The sequence below is a fragment of the Oxyura jamaicensis genome, chromosome 4 (assembly GCF_011077185.1).
Source record: "Oxyura jamaicensis isolate SHBP4307 breed ruddy duck chromosome 4, BPBGC_Ojam_1.0, whole genome shotgun sequence".
Classification (NCBI taxonomy): domain Eukaryota; kingdom Metazoa; phylum Chordata; class Aves; order Anseriformes; family Anatidae; genus Oxyura; species Oxyura jamaicensis.
In genome coordinates this window covers 37,451,663-37,476,705 of record NC_048896.1, presented here as the reverse complement: position 1 = coordinate 37,476,705, position 25,043 = coordinate 37,451,663, and the positions used below count along the sequence as shown (strand labels likewise).

Here is a 25,043-nt window from a genome sequence, read left to right as displayed (position 1 = left end):
TACCAACAGTATTGTCAGTCATGAGTTTTCAAAATTTTAAAGATATGAAAAGTTTGCAAGTGGCAGCTTTAGCCCTATTCTTATTGCTTCCATGGTGATGTCAGTGGCAACATCAGTTGTGTAGTTGTTAAATTTCCACAGTGCTTAATTGTTTCGGTTGATATGATGATAGCAAAATATAGATCTAGTAACCACAAGAAATATATATATATAATAATAGTTTGATTCTTTTTTTTCCTCACAAAAGCCTGGAGATCTTACCATAATGGAAGTAGAGAGACACTGAATGGAGACATTAGCAGTTCATCTCTCACAGCAAAAGGTTTTAGAAGTGTGCGGCCCAACCTACAGGATAAAAAATCACCAACTCAGGTAAAACTGAACACACCATGTTTCATTCTTTGGCATTTGTGTGTGAATTGTTTTGGGGGGGACACCGTATACAGATGGGATGTTCCTATGGAAATGCTATCCTGATATCTTCCAGATAGTGTGAATACATATGGGTGATTACAAACTGTTTTGCTGTGTAGATGAAGTATATTCTGCACAAGATGCATGCCTTCAGGCTAATTACCAGAAATTGCTTTCAAGGAACAAGATAGCCAGCCTTTTTTTTTTTAAAAAAAAAAAAAAAAGTCAAACACAAATAAAAGCTTTCCAGGAGTGTTCCCAGACTTCAAAGAATACTTATTAAGTTTTACATTCTGAAAAAAATGTCAGTTATCAAGATACTGGAGGATAAAGGTTTATTAATTATAAGATGTTTCTGCTTGTTTTGCAGAACAATCCAATTAGCACTAAAAAAAACACAGCTTTGAAGAATATTAATCTGCCCAAAAAAGGTCAACATGCTGTTGTCAATACTGTTTCTGTTACTATTTTAATTCAGTGGTTTAAGAGGCCTGTCTGTTGTAAATATGTGTGTTACCTGTGAATAATAGCTTCTCATCTAAAATCATGTAGGACATTTTGGAAATGATTTACGTATCTGAACAGTTTCACGTTAATTATTTTCATTGTGTAATAATTTCATGTTTGTTTTTTCAAGAAAATAAAGCCTATTTTGGCTCCCTTCTGAACCCAGTTTACTCAGTGAGCAAATGGAACATCTGGTTTTCTAAATACAAGCTGTACAGCTAAAGGTGGTGGGAACCTGAACAATTCAATTTTCCATTGAATTGAACAATGTTGGATGGAACCCATAGTTCTTAGTTTTTTTTATTATTATTATTTTATTTTAAAGATAAAAGTCAAACTGAGTTATATCTCCTGCTAACATTTACTTTCTTTCTGTTTCTTCTTCAATGTTATTTTGCTGTGTGTGGATGCTTTTGGCAAATAAGGCACCTCTGCCACCCCCTAGAAAAGAAAGTTTTCAAAGAGCAAGTGTAACTAATCACAAGAACGAAATTAATCTCCAGGCAGTAACAACTGAGCCAGATAAACACCTTCCCACAGATACTGGCTATTACACTAATGAGAAGTCTGTCCAGAAGATAATGTCTTCTCAAATATCTAACACAAGTGTGTCCTATGCACAAAAAGTCACTAAACCACTGACCGCAATCTCCAGTGCAGGCACAAGCACAGTAGCTGGTATTAGTGCTACTCTCCACCAAGGCCAAAGACAACAGACTCAAAAGCGGAGGGTATCTACCCTTAAATTAACCCGGACACAAAGCTCAGTGAGTAGCATTCATTGTAATACACAGCAACAGCTCAAGCCTGTTGAAGTGCCAATATTTTCACAAAGGCCTGTCTCACCTGCCTGTAACCCCATGCCTGAGATACACACAGCGTCTCTTTCCATTCAGATAGCTCCCATCCCTGACAATAAAGCAGAGCCTGAAATCCAAGAACATCCACCTAGTATTTCTCCAGACACTTCAAAGATGTCTTCAAAGGATTTGGGACAAAAGTCTACAGTTCTTCCTTCTTCACAGGCTGCAGAATGCCATGTGGTATATTTAATTTTTCCATTTTTTTATTTTAGATCATTCATGAATCGCTTAATAACTCTGTTTAGTTATATTATCAAAGTTAGACCTTTTGTTTTCTGGGTAAAACTACCTGTAATGTGGATCAAAACAGAAGTGAACAAAACAAAGTTTTTGGAAGGGTATTGCGAAAAAAAATAAAATAAAAAAATATATATATAAAAAAAAAATTGAACCTAGCTGAGCTGGAAAGTAGACTTCCTTGTTCCTCTGTGAGCACTTTATGGAGTGAAAATGCACAATAGGAAATTAGCAAACTATGGGTTTAAATGATCCTTCCTAGAGAGAAAAGCATTAAAGCATTGTGCTGCCATAGGTACTGTGAAAGGATCACATCTGCACAGAGTGTTGTGTTTTTTTTTTTCTGCAAAAGGAGTTCTGGCAGTTTCCTAGGCCCACCAAAAATAATTTTCTCAGTTCTTTCAGCAAGGCTAGTCATTGCTGTCTCCTGTGACCTGCACAATAGCCCTTTTTTTTTTTTTTTTTAAAAAAAAAAAAGGATAAAATACTTTTAAGTCAACTACATGTACATCAAGCACCAGAAGGCAAGGCGCTTCTAAGTCCCTCTGTTTCTTGCAAACCCAACATGTACTGAGATGAAAATTCTTTGTTAGCTGTATAGATCTCATCAGGGAGAAATGGAAATACCAAGTATGAAGTCTAGGAAAGAAGCCAAAGGTCTCACAGAAGTGATTCTATCTTGTGTTTAAAGAGGTGCTATCAAATATCATAGTAAATAAGAATAGGAACATCAATTCTATGTGCATGTCAAATAATCTTGGTCTTTTTTAGAAGTCACCTGTGGGAGTGAGCCCAGATTTCTCTGATGCACATTTTGCTGTGTACCAGAGATACTAATTATGACAAAGATTTTGTGTGGTTTTTAACCATTATTGTTTGTTATTTTAAAGATACGCACTTTTAAAGCATTTCTGATACCTCCAGTAATCCCAGAGTATGTGTTGAGAAGAAAAAAAAATAAAAAAATAAAAAAAAATTAAAAAGCATTCATGAAATCTGAAGCAGAGCTAAGCTTCTATGCAAAAACTGATGAACAGAATTACAGAATTTTACTTTATTTCTGGGTTCCTGGTAATATTCATCTTAAAGTAGCTAGACAGATGGAATACTACAGAGTGAAGGGTTATTAACATTTTTGAGGAGCAGCTGTTGAACATGTTCAAGATTGTTGGTTTGGTAGGTGAGAGTCATATCAAGCTACTGGGGAACTACAGCCTATATTGAAACACTGCCAGGGAGCAGATAGCTAGGTCTTAGGAGGGATCAGAAAAGCTTCTTAAGGACTAGAGGTGTCTGAGCCGGGTTTATTGCTGTTCTGAAAGGTACTGGATCAGATCAAATCAGTCTATGAGCAATAAGACAATGAGAAATACATACCTGCCAGAAAAAGAGTTCTGAATAAATTGTTATTTCTGCTCTGCATTACCTAGTTAAGATTGTTCTATTTTAGAAGATAATTATTCTATTTTATCTACTGCTGTACCGGTTTATCTGAGTTTGAAGTGCCTTCAGTTAGATCTAGGAGTCTAAGGATATCTGCCTCACACCTTTGTTTCAGGAGCATGTCTGTGTTTATCTAGTCCTACTGAAATCAGTGGGTCTACTTTGAAGTAAACAGGGCACAATCTTGGAAACCTGAAGTCTACTGACAGCCCTGGAGCAGTCAGTAGTAGTAAAACATCTGGTTCTTTCAGAGAATCACACTCAACCACACTTTGGAAGCCAAAAGTGTCTGCATTAGCTATAATTCCTCTTCTTCAACTCCTCTTCAGCTGAACAAAGCTCTGTGAAGTTATATGGCTACAGTTTGCAGTGAGGCTTTTGAATTCACTCCATTAACCAATGGAGGCACGTAAGACTTGAAATGAAATTTGTCCATAAGATTAGAGAGAACTAGTGTCAAAACCATTCTATGGGAATACACATGGAGTATTTAGAGAAAAACAAGTTGCTTTACCCTTCAGAAGAACCAGTTCAATACCTACTGTTTTTGTCAAGTAAAGTAAGTCAGTTCAAGCAAAAGCCACGGTGAAGAAGTCATGTCAGAAACAGTAGTGAAGGCTAAGTAAGAGCTTTTCATGATAGATAGGATTGGTCCAAAAATTACAGGAGGCAGGCTTGCAAGCCTTTTAAATATGGGTATCGTTGGATATAATCAGACAGTAGCACGGGCACAGGTGTAGTCAATACTACTTAAGCATTTGTATGTTTTATTTTCACTTAAAAATGGTTATTCAGCCTGTTAACAATATGGTGCATTATATATGCTGAGATAAATCAGTGTCTCTCATACAAAAGTGGTCTTACAACAGCTAAGAGATATTAAGGGACATACCTTTTTTTAGCATCCAGACTAAAACTTGTAATTGCCAGAATGATCGTAAATAACTCATCTTATAGCTACTTCTTTTTTATTTAGAATTTTAAAAGTCAAAACACATTTTGCAGTTTCTTTTTGTTTTAGAATCTATTTCAGTTTCATGATGAGCTGACAAAATTCAAAATTAGCTGTAAATTGTTTGACAATTTTACACTTATTTTTCTGTATTCTCCTTGCTTTCAGTGTGTGGGAAGAACAATAAGAAACCTGTCAATTGGAGTTCTTTGAATAAAACAAGAAAATTTGAGCTGATCACAGGGATCATTAAGGAATACATGCCTTTCAGGCTGCATCCATTTATTGTTCTTTTGCCTGCAAAATTCAGCTGACATCATCCGTGATGCTCAACATCAAAATAAATTCTAAACATTAGTATGAAGAGGTGTATCTAGCATCACAGTCAAGCCATGGAGTCAGTGGTTTTTGCTAGGTCTGTGTTAAAATACATACACGGAAATTAGAGTACAAGTCGTCATATGAACTGTGCAAAATTCTGCAACAGATTAGATCCCAAAGCCAAGACGCCATCAGCTACAGTTAGAAACGAAGGCTACTACTACTCTGTCTGAAAAGATTTCTGACTGAGAACTCTGATTGAAATCTTGGATCTGTTGTAGTGGATGCCAAAAACTGTGATCCACTTCTGCACTGTATCTCATGGTATTGGTAAAGTTTAGAATTTATTTCACACAAAAAAATTAAATATACTATGCATGATAGTATTTTAATTTTTGATACAGTTTTAGATTTGCAAGCTCTACATGACTTTGCACAGTAGTTAAATTACTCTTACATAAGCAGATTGTAGTCTGTCAATTCAAAATTTTTCTTCGTTTAGGGATGCTTTTAGACTATAGATAAGACCTACCATCAATGTTGAAAGCTGCCATAGGAACTCACAAAAGTAAATACATTCAGAAAGACATTATAAAAACAAACAACTCTTCCTCCCTCTGCAGCTGGGTTTATGTACATGGAGGGGAGTGAGGAAGATTGGCTAATCATCACTTCTTAAGAGGTGGTAAATGAGAAATTCTGTGTATGTGCGGGTACCTATGTGCATATGGCACACGTACATCTATATGATGTCACAAAACATGCAAGGACACAGCCAACTATAAAAAAGAGAGAGCCTGTATGGCCCAACAAGTTCATGCACAACAATTTTGTAATATTCTTCAATTTTTCTCATTATGTCTGTGCTCCTATTTGCACTTCATTTCAGAGCTCATCTGCTGGAACTTGAGGAGCAAGCAGAAGTGTGGTATGACTCACCAAGTGACATTTTGTAAACACTCCTACTCAGAGAAGGGTTAAACCCTTGAAAAGCATACATGAAAAGAGAAGCATTCAAGTTACTCAGTATTGTGTTTTTAGAGTGGCTTTTTTTTGTTTGGTGGTTTGGTTTTTTTTTTGGTTGGTTGTTTGTTGTTGTTGTTTACTTACAGTCTTGAGAGATCCTGCTACTCTGTACCATGCTGCATATCTTAATCTTTTTCAACAAAGAAATTAATATTTGTTAATATGTGACTGATGGAAGTAAATTTTTTTGTCCAAGCTTCTTATAAGAAGTTCTAAAGTGATGGAAAAACTCTGAGCTGCAACTCCTGAAATGAACACTTCATATTTTTATCTTCATTTAGTTATTGCTTTTATGAGTGCTATCTTGTTCTAGATACCGCTCTCTAAAACTGAGGGTGTAAACATTTGCCCTGGTTGCTTGAACTCCACAGATGGTGAACACTTGGTTTAGTACTGGTGTCATGGATGGATAAAGGCCACTGTCTTAGAAATTTCCTTGGCCAGCCTTACAGCTTTAGACAAATGAATCTAAGAAAATAACCTATAATTCAAAAAATATATATATGTCTGAACAGCTTTATCTAATACAGGCATTACTGTATGGTGGGTATTGACAATGTAGTGAGTAATGTAGAAGGGAGAGGAGACCGGTTTCAATGTTTTGGGGGCAGACAGCAAGCAAAGAAAATCCAGCACATAATTTTCCTTTTCACATCTGTATCACTAGTGCATTTTTGCACAAGGGCTGAATTGCCTTCATACACTGAGTTTTAGAATAATAGAATTGCTTAGTAAAAATGGACATAGGAATGTAACTTGCAGCATCAGTTTGGAGATTTTGACATCAGCTTTTATCAATCAAAATAGAGGTATTTTTACCCATTTGTACAAGCGTATGGGTTTAATTTGAATGTTAATTACTAAACTCTGCTATTTATTAACAAAATGAATTTATTCACTCATCTTTGAGTCTCTTTATCTGTGTCTTGACTGTTGAAGCAAGGCCAGTACTTTGGTGTCATGAGTAACCGTGCAGCACTCCACAAATCTTGTGTTAATATGATAGAGGACAAAACCTGTTCTAGGGTCACCTGTCTACTTCATGTGAATTGGGTGGAAACTGTATGCTTTAGGAGTGACATTTTAATATTTGGTGGAAGGTGAACATTTCTGAAGACCAGCTGAAAGCTGTGCTTAAGACTTTCATTTTGTTCCAAGACTTTCATTTTGTTCCACTGTATTGATATTTATTTCTCAAGCGTTGCTCCACAGCCCAAGATAATTATGTAGTTTAATGTTTCATCATTCTAGTAGATGAAATACTTGTTTAACAGTTAATCCACATGGCTTCTTCTAGCATTTCTTGGGCTATGAAAACAACAAACCTAATTTGAAGCACACTAGATGGAAGTGGTATTAAAAGTTGAGTTTTTTTTGAATGTATTCAACCTTGTTTTTCTCATATTTTTCACAGTGGTGAAGAATATGGCTTAGCAGTAGCCAAATGTATCTGCTATTTAGTGCTTGCCAGCACTCCATGTTGAAAAAGACCAGTTTTTTAAATGGTTTAATCAGTTTGCTTAAAAAAAAAATAAAAAATTGTTTTCAGCCACTCTTTGCCAGAGTGATGATTTACACCTATGACAGAATTCTGGAACCAGACAGAATACTCAAGTTTTTCTCTACAAAGCCGAGATACTTCATATTGTGAATTAGTACCTAGAATGGCTGCATGCCTTCTACCAATGTTGTAAGAATCATAACGTTATATTTTATTTAAGAATTTGGCTTGATGAAATCAGCTATCATTTGCCAAGCACAACGTATTTAATTATTTAAGAATTCCGTTTCACTTGCTCTCTGGATGCACCCTGAATATCTTTCCTTGTGTTGTCCATCCTTACTTTTCTCAAGCATGAAGGAAATAATCTCAGTTTGAAGCCAGCAAAGCTCAGCAGGTTTCTTGAGTCTCCAAAGTTGCCTTTTATTTTAACAATTCAAAGATCAATTTAGTTATTGTAGCTCAGTCATGCAGCTTTTCTTCTGGGGATGCTGAGAGGATATCTGGTCTCAGGAATTTCAGAGTTTCATACACATAATTGAATTATCTCCTGGTTTGTGTCATTCACTAGAGATATTGAATTGTGACTTGGATTTTGAAATACATCATGAAGAATAGTTCTGTTTTACCTTTATGTGTCTAACAGTGAGGTGAAATTACTGTTATATGTGTACTTAAATGCATAGATCTTAAGCCCCTGATATGTTATGCTGTATGACCAGCTCTTTCACATTTTGTGATCGCTTTTCATTATATTTTAATTTGAATATTTGAAGTTTAAGTATTTATTTAATTTGATATTTGAAGTTTCCATTGGCAAACTAGTTATCTCTAAAAATGTTATTTCTTTTTACAGTCATCCACTTGATTACTGATTTTTCTAAATAAGTAATTTGTTTAAAGTTACTATATGGAAAGATTTTTTTTAAGCTGTAGATTTCAAACATTGGTTATTGAAATCAGATTATATCTGATAAATAAGATTTGAATTTTAAGCTGTTTGATTATGTGTGGTTTTGTTTTATTTGTTTGTTTTTACTGTTTTAACTGCAAATTTTAACAGTAGGTTTTGGCTACTTTTGTATACTCGGTAGGTCCAGTAATGCCAAACAGTTCTTTCAAACCATTTGGAACAAGTGTTGGGTATCTCTTCGTATGCTCAAAATCCTTTTCTGAAATGCTTATTCATAGGGATGGTCTTGTTGACCTCAGCAAGATTATTTGTGTAATTTTTAGTTGATCTCAGCAAGGATTATGGAACTGGACCCCCAGTGATCTCTCACAAGTGGCAAAAGCTGGGTTGTGTTCCAAGTCTTCTATAAGGGCTTTACAAGATATTTTCAGATTGTGGATTTAAATGCCAAAATGGCATTTTAATCTGATGGTTTAAAACATTTTTGAATGATTAGAGTTAAAGATGTCTGCGTATTCCAAGCACAGGAAAAAAAATTATCTTCAGTAACAATGTGATATTTGTGAGTAAATATTGTTTTTTTGTTTGTTTGTTTGTTTTAAGTAGTACTTGCTGCATGTAGTATCCTACTGTCCTCTCTTTTAAATAAATTTTAAATCCCAAACGTATTTGCCCTGCAGCTATTCCAGAGCCTGTCAGCTCTGTCAAAAGTGAAACCACTAGTGCTGAAGTACTTTGACGTATTTCAGAAATTGATGGAAAGCTTGCAGCTGATGGGCAATATAGAAAAAATTGTGCATCTGATTAACGAAGGCTGGACACCAAGATGTTTTTCATGCATCTTTAATTCAAAAACAATTTGCAGATACTAAAAGTCAGATTCAGGACTAGTTTAAAACCGGTGTCTTGTGACCAATTTGAAATATCAAAACATAAAGCTAACGTGAATTTTCAGAAGCACTCTTTTGAGGATATTCCTTTATGCTTTTAAGGAATGGTGCTGAAGCCAGCCACGTACTGTGTTTTGTTTCAGTGCTAAATCATCCCTGTCCTGTTCTCGTGTTCCCAAACATTGTTCTTCCTCAGATTTATACCAAATAGCTTAGCAATCCTTGTGTCCTCTGATGTTGAAAAGGTTGATATACTGACACCTTATCCAGTAGGCTGACAGGGTGCTTCCAGAGTGCTTGGAAATTCCAAGATCATCCAAACATTATTATCAGTGAGGCAGTGGAGAAGAAGTATTCAGTCACAAGAGGAAAAAAATCCACAATCTACTGATTGTGGATCATGTGCACATTCAATACTAGCGTTTCCATTTAGCTTGCAGTCCTGCCCATCTGTATGTTACAGTTTCAAAATGATACCCATCCTTTGATTTAAAAAAGGAGCAACATTTAAGGAGATCAGGCTCACAGATGCCTTTTTCTTATTACAGAAAAAAAAAAAAAAATGTTCTCTAGCCTCATATTTAATTATAAGTATAAAATAGTGTGATCCTATTAATATATGGAATATGTTGTGGAATATTCATTCCATATATTCCAATATATGGAATATTCATCCCCAAAACACTGTGGTTTCTGGCATTGCTTCCACTAGTATTTGATGCATTAATTTCTTTCATGTTTTTCTGCTTTAATATAGAGTATGGTTGATTTATTTTCTAATCCATGTGAATGTAAGCTTCCTAGGCCTGCTGAAAAACTTACACTTTTGTAATTCTCCTACACACAGCAAGAGGCAAAGGGAAACGTTTTTATTCATTTGGTAATCTGTTTCTTTCTTATTTTTTTTTCCCTCAAATCTCAGCTTGGAAACCAGAAAGTAACTGCCCCTGTGATGGAGGTAAATGCTTCACAGACACACAGACAAACAGCAACAGAAGCTTCTCCACTGCCTCTTCCTCCTACTGTGGTACCAGTTAACAGAGCCTCTTTCTCACCAGACAGTGGCACCCATCTAGTACCATATTCTTTGCCAGCGCTTGATGACTTTTTGCCTTCACGCTTTTATAAAACCCCAGCCCTATCACAATTTTCATATAAATACCCATTCCTAGCTTCTGAAAGTATTATCCACAGGAACGAAACAGCCTCTGTAAGCACAGATTCTGCCATGAGTGAGTGCTCCTCCCGCACAGTGAGTGAGTCCTCCACAGCCATTCTAGATGAGCTGCAGACTTGTAGCTATGATACTACTGACTGCTCTGAAACACCTTCCCCAACCTTGAGCCAGATGTCTGCTGTGTCAGATGGCACCACCTTAACCAACACTGCTGCCACTTCACATGTAATTATCCTTCCTTTTTTCCTCCTCCATTTTGTTCAAACAGGTTGTCAGAGGGGAAAACAATTCAGACTTGTCTGTTATCCCATTACATAGACGAGTATTCTGTTAGTTTTCTGGGTTCATAGTCTGAAATAATGTTTTGTAACAGATGTTTAAACAAATAGTTTGCATAGCTGATTTGGTAATAGACAGGGAAATGGTACCGAGTTGTTGCACGTATATGTGGTCAGCCAAGGTGTACTGAACATGTAGCTTAGAATAAATGAGAGTAATTTCAATAAATATCCATTCCCAATGCATTCAAAGCAAGTGGTCTGTAGCTTTTGTAGAGATATGTTTAAAATACTGTTAATGATTTACAGGTTTGTGGAGTTGAGGCCTCTTGGCTACCACCATTTTTTGGTTTATACTGAGGTAGAGATTTCAATAATATAACTTGTAAATTCATAGTAAATGTTGGCAATATTTAACACAGGTTTTTTCCCCCAGCCATAGCCACTGACTGCATGAAACTGATTTTCTGTCCTCTAACTGACCTTTCCCCCTCTTAAGCACTGTTTCTTACAGGAGTGAACTTCATAAATAATCTTCTAGTATCCAAGTGTCCTGTTACTTTCCTCTCGGTTAACTCAAGGAAAACAGCAGCATGCAATTGCCTGTTTTATATGTATGTTCATTGTTCTGTACCTTAGTACACTCACGTATGGGTAGAAAGAAGGCATAGAGTTTGGGTCAAATCCAGATCACTTTCTTTTTGAAATGATCTGCATGATCAAAATGAGTCAGAACAGAGCCTTCATTAGTATTGAGCAATTTATTGCCAAATTACAAAACTGAGAAATATTCTGAGACCTTTTACTGGGTAACAACAGCATTTCAACATTGTACAAGTACTTCAGCATGCTATCATTTTCCAGCCTAAACAGAGTACTTGGTAGGCTAAAAAGAACAAACAGTGTATTTTTTTTTTCATTTCAGATATATTTTCTAAAATGTAGTTTTAGCCCAAACTAGCACGTAGGATAGTTAATGATTTGTAGTCAGTTCTGTGATTGATGTTTAAAAAATATTAACAGGCATGTAAAAGCTGGCGTTCCTAACTCATGTAACACAGCTGTGAAGCCTAAAATTTTGTAAAGTGTCAATACTGTTAATCTGCATACTGTCCAGTAGTTGTAATCAAAGATGCCACGATCAATACAGAGTGTTACGTGTAAATAAGGCACAATCACTGCAGGGGCATCTACTAGCTATGCGAAGCATGGAACATCTATATTTTCTTCTAACCTCCTTCTAAAATAATCAGCTAACTGTATTTGTTTTCTTTGTAAGCTAAAGAGAACAGTCCTTCCTTTCTTTCCTTTTTTGGGTAGTCTCCCTGTAAAGGGATCTATTACGGTCAGGTTTGGCCACCATGTTCTCTCATCAACATGGCCAGGCAGGGTTGAACGTAACATGGCTCACCACTAACGGACAAGAGAACGGATGAGTCTCCCACCAAAGGACAAAAATTCCTGAACAGTCATAAGAGCCCCACAGAGAGATTAAACTGCTGGCAAGACCCACCTCTGCTTTGTGCAAGAGTCTTTGTCTCCATTCCTCTGTACACAAGGGCCAAATGATTGTAAATGTATCTATGAAATAAGAAAATGAGGGGGAAGCTGGTGGCGCACATATACGTCTGCTGTTAATGGCTCTATCCCTGTATTATTTCTGTAATGATCTTCATTCTTAAAGGAGACTCTGGTTCATTGTGTAGATGAAAACCACTGAGAGAGCAATAAAAGCAATATAGGATTGTGCCATCCAGCACTGTGCCTACATAAGATGGAGCCACAGTTTCAAAGACCAATTTGAGGATTTTTGTTTATTCTTGACATCCTTAGTCAAGAGAGCTTAGGAAAAAAGATTTTACAGCCAGTTCTCTGAGAAGAAACCACATCAGTCCCAAAAGCATCTTGAAACTTCTCAAAACTATGTTTTATAGCTAACCGTCCCACCAGTCCAATAAGTATCAGATACATAAATTTATCAGTGACAACAAAATAAAATTTTGGGGAAAAGTAATTAAAAGCTAAAAAAAAATACACTATTTGAGTTGCTATCCTCTCTAAAACCTTTCAGAACCAAACCCAGAAATGTCATATGTGGTCATTCCATGCCTACACTTAACGGTTGATGTCCATCAGCAAATTGAGTGCATCCTGTTTTCATAATACTGTGTACCACTTAGTGTAAGAGCCTTACTGTCTGACTTAGCCATTTGGTAAAGCGCATCACAGAAATGTCTTAATTTTTTTTTAATTATAGAAGTTCATAGGAGTAGCTTCCTGTTCTACAAAGAACTCACGCTAGTTCTCTCTTCTTCAGAGAACCAAATGCCACAGTAAATGAATAAGAAGGTGTAAGGCTGCAGACATAGCTTGAAACAAACTTTCCCAAAAAGACAATGTGCAGAAAAGGACAACAGGTGAACCTCTGAACTAGGGTAGAGGTGGTTGGCCTCACTGAAAAACCTCAGCAGGAAACATTACTTCATAGGTCTTGAAATGCTGGCCTTGAGCTGGTAGAGTGCCAAGTTCTTTTGGAGAATGGTGTGAGAAAAGCCAACTTAGTTTTCATTTTGGTTTTTGACTTTATTAAGGGAGAAAGCATTTAAATGCCAAAGTTTTGATGGAGACATCACTACAACACAACTTCTGAACTCACTTCTAACAGGCATCCTTAACATGTCAATCTCCTGGGTACATCTAGGAGTTCACATGCTTGTCTGCATAGGAGCCAGAGTTTATTTTTTTCTCCTAGCTACTGGAGGCGGAGATGTTAAAAATTTCAAATCAAATGAGCAGTCTATCAAACACAAATGTATATAAGAGGTCATGAACTATTTCATTTTCAAATGTAATAATAATATGCTATGGATTTTAATTAGACTTTTTCTAAATTAAACTGGGCGGTTGGGATCACACCAGATGTTCAGATTTTTAAAAAGAGTTCTGCATGAAGAGATGTTTTAGAAAGCTTCCCTCCCTTTCACTTCTCTCCCATATCGTTCAATGTGCTTTCTCACTGTTTTCATCCTTGCACCGCTCCCCATAAATGCACTACAGCCCAGGCGTGGGAGTTCTAAACCTGGGGCAAGGGAAGCAGATCGTTGTCAGAAGTACCTTTTGTGACTAACACCCAACTGGCTTGTGATGCTGTTTTACTGACAGTTTGCTTAGCTCTCGCATTTTATTTATTTGCTGTCATGGTTTGGTTTTGTTTGTAGATTTGTGTGTGTGTGTATCTGTGCCATTTATTTTTGCTGTGATAGATTACACATCAGCATCCTGTAGTCACTCCAGCTGGCTTCCATTTTCTAAAGCTTTGGCTCCCTCACTTTTGCTGCTCCTAATGAGACTTCTCCCTTCAGTCTGCTCAGAAGTCCCCATTAATATCAATGGGGGTGGAGCATGTGGATCAAGGGAAAGCGTCTGCTGGAGTGAGCAATCTATGGCAGGCAGCCTTTGTCACATGAGGAGAGGAACTTTTATTACCATCTGCATTTTATATTGATGTCAGATCTGTGCAGACCTTGTTTGTGCAGCTCATCTTTATTGCCTCAAACCTGCTCCTTCTGTCACCTTCCCATCTTCAGCATGCTTTCACAGGCAACACATACAAGGAGGGAAGGGGGGAGGTACAAGGCATATTTAGATTATATATATATATTCATATATATATATATATATATACCAGGAACACTTTCTGTTCCCCACATGATGAGTTTTGTATTTCAGTGAATGCAGATGCAATAACAGCTAGATACCTGACAACTGGAAATTGTTGTGTGGATGACAGTCTTACATCATTCTTTGTTTGGGATGGCATTCAGAGGGCTTTGTGTGTGGTTTAATGGGATATTGTTTTGTTTCTCTCAGGCTCCGATCACAGTGAATGGGAACTCTGGCACTGCTGCCAGCCCAGTGAGTCACTTTCAAAGGCCTTTTTCCCCTTCTTCAGCTTACCCTCCACCAGCTTCTCTCAATTCCAACATTGTTATCATGCAGCATGGCAGGATGATGGGTAAGCCTTGCACAGAATGTTTGCTTTATACATTACGCAATGTATTCCAATTCATGTGGCCAAGATTGCAAACAATTGCGAAGCGCTTCACATCCATAATGAAGGTATTGTCTATTCATCTACTTTGGGAAGTAAATGCAAAAAATAATAGCATTTATTGGTAGATATAATTTTGCTCCTGAACTGGAGTTACTATTAAGTTTTATTGCCTATCCTTATGTTTGTGAGAGTGTCCTCTTGCCACTTTTCCGCTAGCTTTCCTGAGGAAAGAGAGAATATATAAAACCAACTCAACCTGTACAGCCCATTTCAGGGTTTGCCCTCTTTAAGAAACCAAGGACCAACTTTGTACATTACTTCTCCCCACAAATCCCACTATCTTAACTCGAAATACCGCCAACAAAGGGAGGGTCTATAAGCTTTTAAACACCTAAAGCCAATTGTCAATTTAAAATTTGTTTATGTATTTTGTAGGACATTGTTGTGTTGGGGGAGGGGGAGGGTTGTGTTTGTTTTGTTTGTTTAAATTCTTATATTAGGCTTGTAACGGAGCTTTGCTGGTATAATCTCGTTCTGCAAGTACAATCATTTGCTCACTGCTTTTTCTACCGTGTTTGCATATTCAGATAAGAATATACAAGGTCCAGGAATCTGAATGTGGTCCAGGACTTTACTTTTTTTGTTTTGCATGAGGGGAAATTAAATGACAGTTCTGGCTCTGAGACTTAGGGCTTAAATAGATGCTGCTGTCCACATCTTATTACTAAGTGCCATAACTGTAGATACGGGTTTTTTCACATCCCCAGATACTAGATTCTTTTCTTCCAGGTTGCTGAGCTAGAGGTATATCAAGGTTTAGAGACACCTGCAACAAGGAAAGTGTTTTCCTATGATTCGTACGGTTGTATGATGTTGAAGTCCTGTGGTCCACAGTAACAGTCTGATTTATTCTCCTTGCTAATGTAAAAATCTGACTGATGGCCTCAGTTTGGGGACGACAGAGAATGAAGGATCAGGTCCCAAATGTTTTCTAAATTTAACGTCATGCATTTTGGGAAGAAGGCCCAAGTATTCAGATGTGCCACACAGAGTTGCCCCTCACCATATATGTGTAGCGCTGGATTATTTGCAGGACTTCAAACTTGAGTAAACAGCTGAAATAGTCATGCCAAATCCAGCTCTCTGCAGTGAGCAGAAATATTCAAATTGAAATCAGAGCGTTCAGTCACCAGAGCTCCTTTCACTGATTTATATTAAAATTCAAATATTTTTTTGAAAATAATCAAGGGATGTTAACGTCACATGAAAGGAAATCATAATATTCTAACACTACTGGTAAAGATTCATTTTTACTCCCTACATTAATTTTTCCTGTGGTTGAAATGTCTTGTGGGCACTGTACCTGCTCTTGCAAAAAAACACGATTTGTCATAGCAACCCACTAATTTACTGAAACATACTGCTTGATGGAGTAGGGCTTTTCTTCCTGCATGTGAGAAAGAAGTCCATCATCCTCAGCAGTACAAATTTTCACATAATGCATCCCAGCAGTGAGGTGGGCTTTTTTGTTAAATAAATGACTTGTTCTAAATTTTAGACAGAGATGGTAGTATTGGCCTATTTTTTTTTTTTTTTTTAAAAAAGAGGATTTAGGGGAGAGGGGTAGAAATATTGCAAACCACCATGAACCAGAGCAGTTTGCACAATTCACAAGTTCTGTAGGTGGATCCTAGTGCTGCTCTATAGGTGCCAAGTTTCTGGGGTCCATTTCTGTGGATTATATAAGGAGCTACTTAAACAACCAGTATAACTTTAGCAGGTGAAAATTGTACATAGTAGTTTTGTGTGTGTGTGTGTGTTTTATTTGTTGTTGTTTTGGTTTGGTTTTGTAATTATCATGCATCAAAACTTTATGTTTCTAAATACATTTCACATAAGTGTTCGTGGAGATCTGGTTGAAATGTATTGCTATGCTTACAGAACAACAATTTTCTATATTTTGCTAGATTTGGGGGAGGAGAAGTTCAGAAATTCTGTCATTAGTATAAAGGATGGACAGCAAAGGTGCAAAAGTTTATAGGAAAAAGGTTCAGCTCCCACTATTTCTCAATAGATGTCACTGGGTTTGTGTTTTTTTCTTTTTTCCTGAGTAAGATGCAGCAAAGAAGTACATCTAGTCTAATAGCCTAATACGTAAATAAGTTTATAATTCATCCTCAGCTAAGATGATGGTTTTATGAAGTGTTATATATGCATGTGTGTTTTAATACTATTGTCCGTCTTTGTAAAGTATAGTGAAATTGGGAAGTGTGTTACAACTGCCAAGTATGATTATTTTATCGTTATACAACATTCTGTCATGTTATCTTTACAGAGTCCACAGAGACATACTCACAGCATGTTCAGAGTGTTGGCAGCAGCAGCACCACCAGTACAATACCAATCTGTAGATCCTCGGAAGAAGAAAAAAAAATTACAGTCATTAAAGCTCCACATTATGCAGGGATTGGCCCGGTAGATGAATCTGGAATCCCTACAGCAATTAGAACGGTAGGAAATTCTGGGGAATCTGTGTATGAACTCATACAATGAATTGATTGTTGGTAATGGGTTTTTCACATTCTTCCAGTCTTATATAATGAGGAATACAGCATGCGTAATCAGGCGGCTCGTGAATATAATATTGTGTGCTGACGGAAAAGGAGAATGCTGATGGGAGCATAATTGGGAAACTTCATGTTTCTAGTTTAATTAGAAGTAATCAAAATTTTGTGTTTCTTTCTCCAGTTGTATTTCTTCCCTTTTGGAGATGTGCAGTAATTGTATTTGTGTTGTTGTTGTTTCTAAAGTCAAGTTCATACGTGCTATATTTCTGTGTGAGTGCAAGTACCCATGTGTATGTATATGTATAAATCTCACACTCCTGCATTTTGGGGAGCAGTGGTTGTCATTTGATCAGCGTGGTATAGAAACAAATAGTTTCATGCAGATAATAATAAGTGACTTGTATTTTTGCAGAAGTGCAATATATGGTCAGAGTGCCCCTGGGTGACATATAAACGAACAGTGTGGAAACCTTTTCATCGTGACTAGCCCAGTTTTGATCATCTGCCACTAGTCACTGCTTGAGTGGTCCCGGGATGTCGGACTGAAGAGTTTTGTTTTCATTGTGCTGAAGCATTCTTTCCATTCTGCTGTCAGGGCAGCCTCTTCTGGCTGGTCCAGAGAGCACAGTAGCAGCTGCACTAGGTCTGTAGGGAACTGCTTACTGGCCTTCCCAGCTGGAGAAGTGCTGTGCTAGACGGAGAAAGAGTAAGAAGAGTGGGAGCCAGGATGAAAGCAGCAGAGCCCTTGCAGGTGAAATCTTTGTGAGGTGCAAGGATGTAGCAGCTGTTGGATGTATCTTCTCTGCCAGTACTGACTTACGGGGCTGTGGTCTAATTGCCAAGAACCAGTTCAATGGATTTTTCAAATTAGGGGGAAAAGCAGGAACTGATGGAGAAAAGCAATAGGAAAAATTCAGAATAAGTGGTAAGCTGGGGACAATTTTGGTAAGAAGGGGGGGGAAACTGGCATTTCTTGCTTTATTTTTGACATAAAAATAAGACAATCATAATCCTTTAAAAATGAATACATTTATTTACAATAATGCTCTAGCTTCCTACCCCTTCTTTAAGTAAATATGTCCCTATGCTTTATACAGGATAAAGTCATTGTTTCTGTTCTTTTTTTTTTTTTTTTTTTTTTTAATAGCAGATTGGTCTAATAGGGTGCATATTAGTTACATAAGAATATAACAGAAATCCCCCTCAAGTGTGCCTAACAGAGTTGGCAATTTGCCAACCTGTATTTAACTTTCAGATTGTACGGTCTGATACTCTTAAGATTTTCTCCTGAAAATGTAATGTAATTTGAATTAGGACATTTTTCATCTGGATTAGCTTTTCATTTTTGGTTATATTTCAATTTCAAAATGTCTTGCAGCTTGTAAACTTAGTGTTACAGAACTGATTCTGATGATGAGGCATAGGACTATGCTAGCATGTCTGTGTCTGTCTGTCTCATATGCTATTTTGTGTCCTTACACTGTGGGTTTTTTTTAAGATTTAGCTGGACTTGAGGTCATTTACAACATATTGATTTGAGATTACTTTTTAAATATACAAAAGTGTATTTGAGCCCGTTGTACCCCAGTTATGTGAGAACAAAGGTGATATACTTGTCAGCAAAAGACTCAAATATGCTGCACCTTGACATCTCTCAGAAGTGCAGTACTATGCAGAAGCATGCAAAAGTGCTATAACTGCACTTCCCGTGAACAGGAGAAGGTAGGATATACTACTCACTCTCTGTCCAAGGTCAGGGGGATATCCAAATAGGAATCTTCTCCCAGAAAGTTCAGACTTACACCATCTAAAGGGAGAAAGTTTTCAAATGAGTTGAGCTTATAGTTGCATGCAAAGTTCATAAATGTCTTATTTTTCCATCTCAATGAAAATGGCAATATTCTATTAAAAAGCATTAGATGCAGATTCAGAGGTGATAGGTAACATATACATTGTGTTCTCAAATGCTATGGTACTCAAAGGGAAGCTTTTAAATAGGAATTTGAGAGTAACTGTATTCCAGATTTGGAGAGCTTTGCAGGAGTAGAGATTTTTCAAGCTGTGGTGATCTCCTGCAAGATTCTTTCCCCTCACAGCATGGTTAGTGACAGCTGGTCAGCCAGTGAAAGCAGTGATGTTCCTGTCGCTTTCCATTCCTGCAAACTCTTTGCCCAATGGTGCTGAGAGAGGAAGTGCTGCTATAAAGCTGTCCCTTCTCTCAGAACCTCCATCCCATGTCAGCGTGCTACCTCCATACCGCTTTAGCTCCTGCCAGCTCTGGGAAGTGCAAACCCAAAGCCTGAAAATTCAGATCATTAAGTTCTGCCACCGTGCCAAGCCCTGCCCCAAAGATGATGAAATTCCAAAGCTTTAAAAATGAAGTCTTTGAAAAAGAGAGTAAAAAGCTGTTCACTCAGAAAAGCAGTCAAATGGCAACACTAGACTTCACCACTGACAGTGTCCTATGAAAGGAATAAACAGATTCACAAAAAGCAGTATGACTGCACTGCTTTAGACTATCCAAAATAATTGATTCATGTCTAACTATCAGAATTAATCTGTGCACTAAAAAGGCCTCTATTTAATAAAAATTAAAAAAAAATCAAGTCCCACCAGATTTATTTTCTGTAGTTAGTGATGTAACATTTCAGCTAGGAAAAACAAAACACACACATACAGGAAGTCCACCGAAAACCATAAATACCCTCAAATTCCTGCTTTAATTGCATACTTTCTAATGGATTATTAGAATACTGCGATGATTATGGAGTCTCCTAGGTACCAACTGCAGATACTTGTATGTCCTCCTCATGCTATTTGGCTGATTGTTCATTCACGTATGGTGATAACGTGTTCCAGCCTCTAATTGCAACAGCTATAATGTATGCAAAGCAGGATGTCATCTGAATGACTTGGTGCGTTGTGAATACAGCTAGTTCCCCAAACATATGTTGGCATGTGGGGTTAGTGAATATAGATTGAGGACGCATATTTTAAAATTAATTTATTCTATTCCTGAACTAATCCTATCTGGTTTATAATGTAAAGTCAAATTATTGGCTGAGGCTTTAAACCCAGGGGTGAGGGATGGAGTGGAGGTGATGAGATAACAGTTCAAATGTTCAGAAAGGTGTTGGGAGATTCTCTGCTCTAGTGACATGGCAGCTTCTCTGTAGTTGCTGTCTGTGTGGAAGCCTCCTGTGGATTAGTAGAGGACCTGACAGATTAGGAGGGCATGGCAAAGATATATTGATGTATCTTTGTCCCTTGACAAACAGCAGTGTCAGAGCTATTGTATTTTTGCACTGTTTCCTATCTATTCACTATCTATTCTGGTTCAAGCTCTTTTGAAGACCCTTCTTGGCCCAATTCAATCGGAGAGGAACGGGATGATTATAGGTTTGTACTGATGTGTGAAATGAGGAGCATCATGGAGGTTAACCATGTCAGCATGAATTCCTTCGAAGCTGCTGGATTTGCTTGTGAACTTCTGAGCATTTATGATCTTGTAGGAGCAGAGTTCTGCTACTGTAGATGTTTAAGGGAAGCAATGTTAAAATGGTCCAAATCTGCTTCTGAGAATCTTCTCATTGGCAGAAGTCAGGAATGTTAGTAGGTACAGAAGGCCTTGGAACAAAACTGTTACCTCCTTCATCCCTCTCTTGCAGTCAGGTATGGGTAAAAATCATAAAGTGCCACTTAAATTTCTTTCTTCCCCAACAGACCTCTGAGTTCCTCAGTCAGCTGTTAGCTCTTCCTTTAAACATTTTTTAAAAAGTCATTTAGTATCAATTTCATGAGAACTGATGTTAATTCCTCAAAATGGAGATTTTCTGCCTAGTTGACCAAAGTTAACAAAACAGATTATTTATATGCAGTAACTTTAACGAGTATTTAAGGCAAAAGTGTGATTCAGTAAAGATGGCATTGAGCCAGGTGAACATACTCAAATCTGGAGGCTATTTTGTAGAGAATAATAATATGTGAATTTTCACTTTTCATAGTAAAGAGAAGTAGGCAGTGTGACTGCAGATTTGGCAGCAACTAATGCAAGATCTCTCCATAAGAGGGATCCTTGTAATTATTCATATGCATCATTATATTCTAAGCTAATTTTGTACATCTGCATTAAAATTTTTGCTTTTCTGACCACAGTGGAGCAAGTAAAAATTTAGGATCTGAGCAGAATAATACTGAAGATATGTTTGCCTTTGTGTTACCTCTTTTTCAGAAATACTGTCATCCAATCTCAAACAAAAATAGAAAATGCAAAGGAGTAAGAGATAAAACAATTAGAAACATGGCCAAAAGTTGATATCAGGAGAGTTTGGAAAATTTTAGACTGCTTAGTTTAAAATAGTAAAGACAACTACAATTTAGTGAGTGATGTTAAAAGGTACATTGTTTCTCTTTTCTCAAAATAGAATAAATGAAAATTAAGTTGCCTGGAAAGGGAAATTAAATACCGTTTGATTAAATACTGCTGATTAAATACTGCTTGTTTACAATCCAAACATTAATTCTTAAATATAGTATTGCCTTAATTCTTTTCTCAGTAGTATTCCACAGTATACGTGCATCATTTAACAATTGTATTTTGAAGGTAATATAAACTGGAAATTGCCAGGATTAAAAAGAAGCTCTTCTTGTAGGCTTATAATTGCTGAGGTGTTTGTATTTTCCTGTATAGTGTTCTAGCATTCATCATTGTCAAATATAGGGCACTAAGAAGATAAACTCTTGATCTGGCACAAATTCCTGTGTGTTCTTGTATTCTCCAAGATAAAAATACAGAACTTACTCAGTCTTAAGTGCCTCCCAGAACTTGTTGCAGGGAAAGGAGAGGAACAAATACACCATTTGAAATAGATGCAATTAAAATGATTACAATGAATAGGGGACAAAACATGATAAAACTAAGCCTCTGTCCAGAATAACATTAAATATCTGGTCAGATCTGTCCACATAGGTATTCTTATTTCTTCATTATTTGAATTTAATTGTTAATTGTTAAAAACTATATTTTATTTAGACAGTTGACAGGCCAAAGGATTGGTACAAGACAATGTTCAAGCAAATCCATATGGTTCATAAACCTGGTAAGTATGTTGTTTTCTTGGCTGTGTAGTTCTCAGTGGTATTAAAAAAATGCACTTTTCTTCATTTTGATTAGCTGCCATATGAAAATGCAAATGTTCAAGCGTGAGACAGTGAATCAAATCAAATGGTTGAATTTGATTATAGATTGTGCTGCAGACAGAGCAAGTTTCCTCTTCTAGAGAGTGTGTATTTACAATGGATTTCTTTTATTACTAAAACTAAAAATTAAAGTGATGAAAATAGGCATGCAACCGGTGTGATTCCATGTCACTATGAAATTCAGTGAAGCAATCCTCATCTCTAGTGTCAGGGATGAGCGATTGGCCACTGTAAGTCTCCCACCACACCATCTTTCTTTTGGAGAGCTCACGTGTTAGAACAGTGCAGGCTGATTTGAGGGTACGTTTTCTGTTTGAATTGCATTTTTTTCCATGTAATTTTTTTTGTTTGCGTTGCTTTGCTTTTTGCTGAAATGGAGCCTGGTGACATTAGCAACTTTAAAGTTAACTTCCTCTAGTGAGAGGAGAGCAGACAAAAGGTAGACATTAGGCTTGGGGAAGAGAGTAGAGCAGATAAACAGCTATAACTTATATCGGGCTAAACAGTAATGTATAACTTGGGTGACATTGCAAGAAGGTACCATTTCACTAGCAAGATGGCAAAATAGCTTACGGTAAGTGTAATGGGAAAAGAGTGAATTCAGAAAACGCCTACATGAGATGAAAAAAAGAAATACAGCACTTGACATAATCTTGTTTGAATTTGCAAAAACAAAGCTGTGTTGCTATGATAAAGTGGCACATACTACATTACTGTAACATGTATATTTCTTTTTGTAGATGACGACACAGACATGTATAATACTGCCTATGCATACAGTACTGGTAGGAATTCTGTGATTCTGTGAATTATTCCCTCACTTCAAAATGAGTCTTTTGTTAATGCCAGCAAGTAACAGGGGTAGTTAATTATTCATGCTTGCTTTTTTAATGCTTGCACAAACACTTTTTATCACCTTGTTTGATCTCAGTTGGTGTTTTTCATGCCTTTTTTCCCAAATGAAACTAAGTTTAATTTTGGTTTCATTCTTGCCACAGAAAAGTATTACAACTGTGGGTCTCTTCCTGCAGATGTAACATTGTAATACTCCAGTTTCTGATTACATTACAGATATTTTCACTAATGAGTATAAGCAACACAGCCTTTTGTAATAAAAAGGAAGAGAGATCTACTGTGTGAAAGTACAAATACTAATTACATATATGGGAATACAAAAAGTCTTAAAAATGCAATAATAGTGCCTTATAAAGATGCTTCTGTTTTATGAACTTGTTCATATTTGTTATAGGCACTGGTGATGATGTCATTTAGCCACAAGAAAAACATAATCATACAGATAAATAACTGTTGTATCTTTCAGAATATTATAACTATGTGGCAAAATTATTTACTAGAACCAAAAATGGAAGTGTGAATACACCATATGTGCAAAAAAAAAAAAAAAAAGTCATGCCTGTGCAAAAATGCCATTCATAATTCTTCCATTTCAGTGTTCATGTTGCATTCAGCATGCTCTCATACTACCTCTTAGTGTAATATTGAGAGAATTTGTGTGTGTGAGTTATTCAAGATACACAATTGCCTACCCATCCCAAACTAACAGTAATTATTAAAACAATACTAATTAAAAACAATATTAAAACAACTGTGCATTTCCTGCCTCTCCTCCTCCAGCTGGACATAGAAAAACCGAGAGACAGGATGAGCCTTAGGGTTAATAACTGGTTGTCATTAACAGCTCTGATAGATACATACAGCTAATAACTCTTCTCTCCCTCCTGCCCCCTCCCCCAATTAATCATTAATTTATTTGAACTTCGCTGCATTTTCCTGTGTGTCCTGTAGTTTTATACATAAAAGTATGAAAAGTATTATAATGAATTACATAGCATGTATGTATAATGTATATACTTTTAAAAATGCATTTACACATGTTTATAACTTTGCAACTTAACTGTGGATTCTTGTAGCATTCTGTGTTTTATTAAAATTCATTCTCATGCTGCAACTGTTTCTGGTTTTGTTTTATGTTAGGTAGCTATAGTCCATCCTTCTCTGCTCAGGCACACCCAGCTGCAAAGACACAGACATACAGACCATTGTCTAAAAGCGCTTCTGACAGTAGCTCCGATGCCTTTAAGGTCTCATCTCCTTTACCACCTCCACATGTGCCACCTCCAGTACCACCACATCGTCTGCGGGAAAGGATTACACCAGAAAAGTAAGTTAATAGATTGTCACAAAGTGTTCTCAGTACGTATAGTACTCCAATTACAAGATACCATGAAGGAAAAAATAGCAGCTATAGAATGATATAAATGTAAGGGCTTTACTTAAAGGACAGTCAGGTGATGAGGGGTAATCTTCATCAGCAGTGCAGGCATCATGTATAGTGCTGCCATTTCTGCAGCCTGCTGAAGAAGTGCGTATTCTTACAAGTGATACCATTTTTAAGTATTTGTCATTCTCATCGGTGGGATGGTTCTGGTTGTTGTGTTTCAAAAGAATCCATACTCTAGCAGCTGCCTTGAATAGTTAGTCCTGAGTAGGAGACACTGCTTAGGATATCCAGTAACAAAGCAAAAGAGTCTAAATGTTGTTTTTAATGGAAATTCAAGAAGCAAAACTTACAGGTATAGCAGTCAACCTCAATTTCTCAACAACTCAGAAGAGCTTTATGTCTCGTTTTTAATCTTTGTCTCCATTTTGGTAGACCAATAAGGTGTTTACAGATTAAAGG

At 36.8% G+C, this 25,043-nt stretch overlaps 1 protein-coding gene and 1 long non-coding RNA gene across 13 annotated transcripts in view; both read left to right on the top strand.

Moving 5' to 3' along the window:
* The window catches only part of SORBS2 (sorbin and SH3 domain containing 2), a 78,807-nt gene that overhangs the window by 8,694 nt on the left and 45,070 nt on the right, over positions 1-25,043 (top strand). For 5 of the 12 annotated variants that reach the window (XM_035324245.1, XM_035324243.1, XM_035324246.1 and 2 more), the window contains 6 exons: positions 248-372; positions 14,393-14,537; positions 16,912-17,087; positions 22,176-22,242; positions 23,083-23,127; positions 24,338-24,524. In XM_035324245.1, the coding sequence (XP_035180136.1) occupies positions 248-372; positions 14,393-14,537; positions 16,912-17,087; positions 22,176-22,242; positions 23,083-23,127; positions 24,338-24,524 (745 nt within the window). Of the gene's footprint in view, positions 1-247; positions 373-1,346; positions 1,965-9,989; positions 10,470-14,392; positions 14,538-16,911; positions 17,088-17,745; positions 17,895-22,175; positions 22,243-23,082; positions 23,128-24,337; positions 24,525-25,043 lie in introns of those variants that run through there. The other 7 variants (XM_035324237.1, XM_035324236.1, XM_035324239.1 and 4 more) reach the window with 5 other exon arrangements.
* Positions 1,971-9,666, top strand: LOC118165885. Its single transcript, XR_004750275.1, has 2 exons — positions 1,971-9,051; positions 9,133-9,666. It is a non-coding gene; the product is annotated as an uncharacterized LOC118165885 (long non-coding RNA).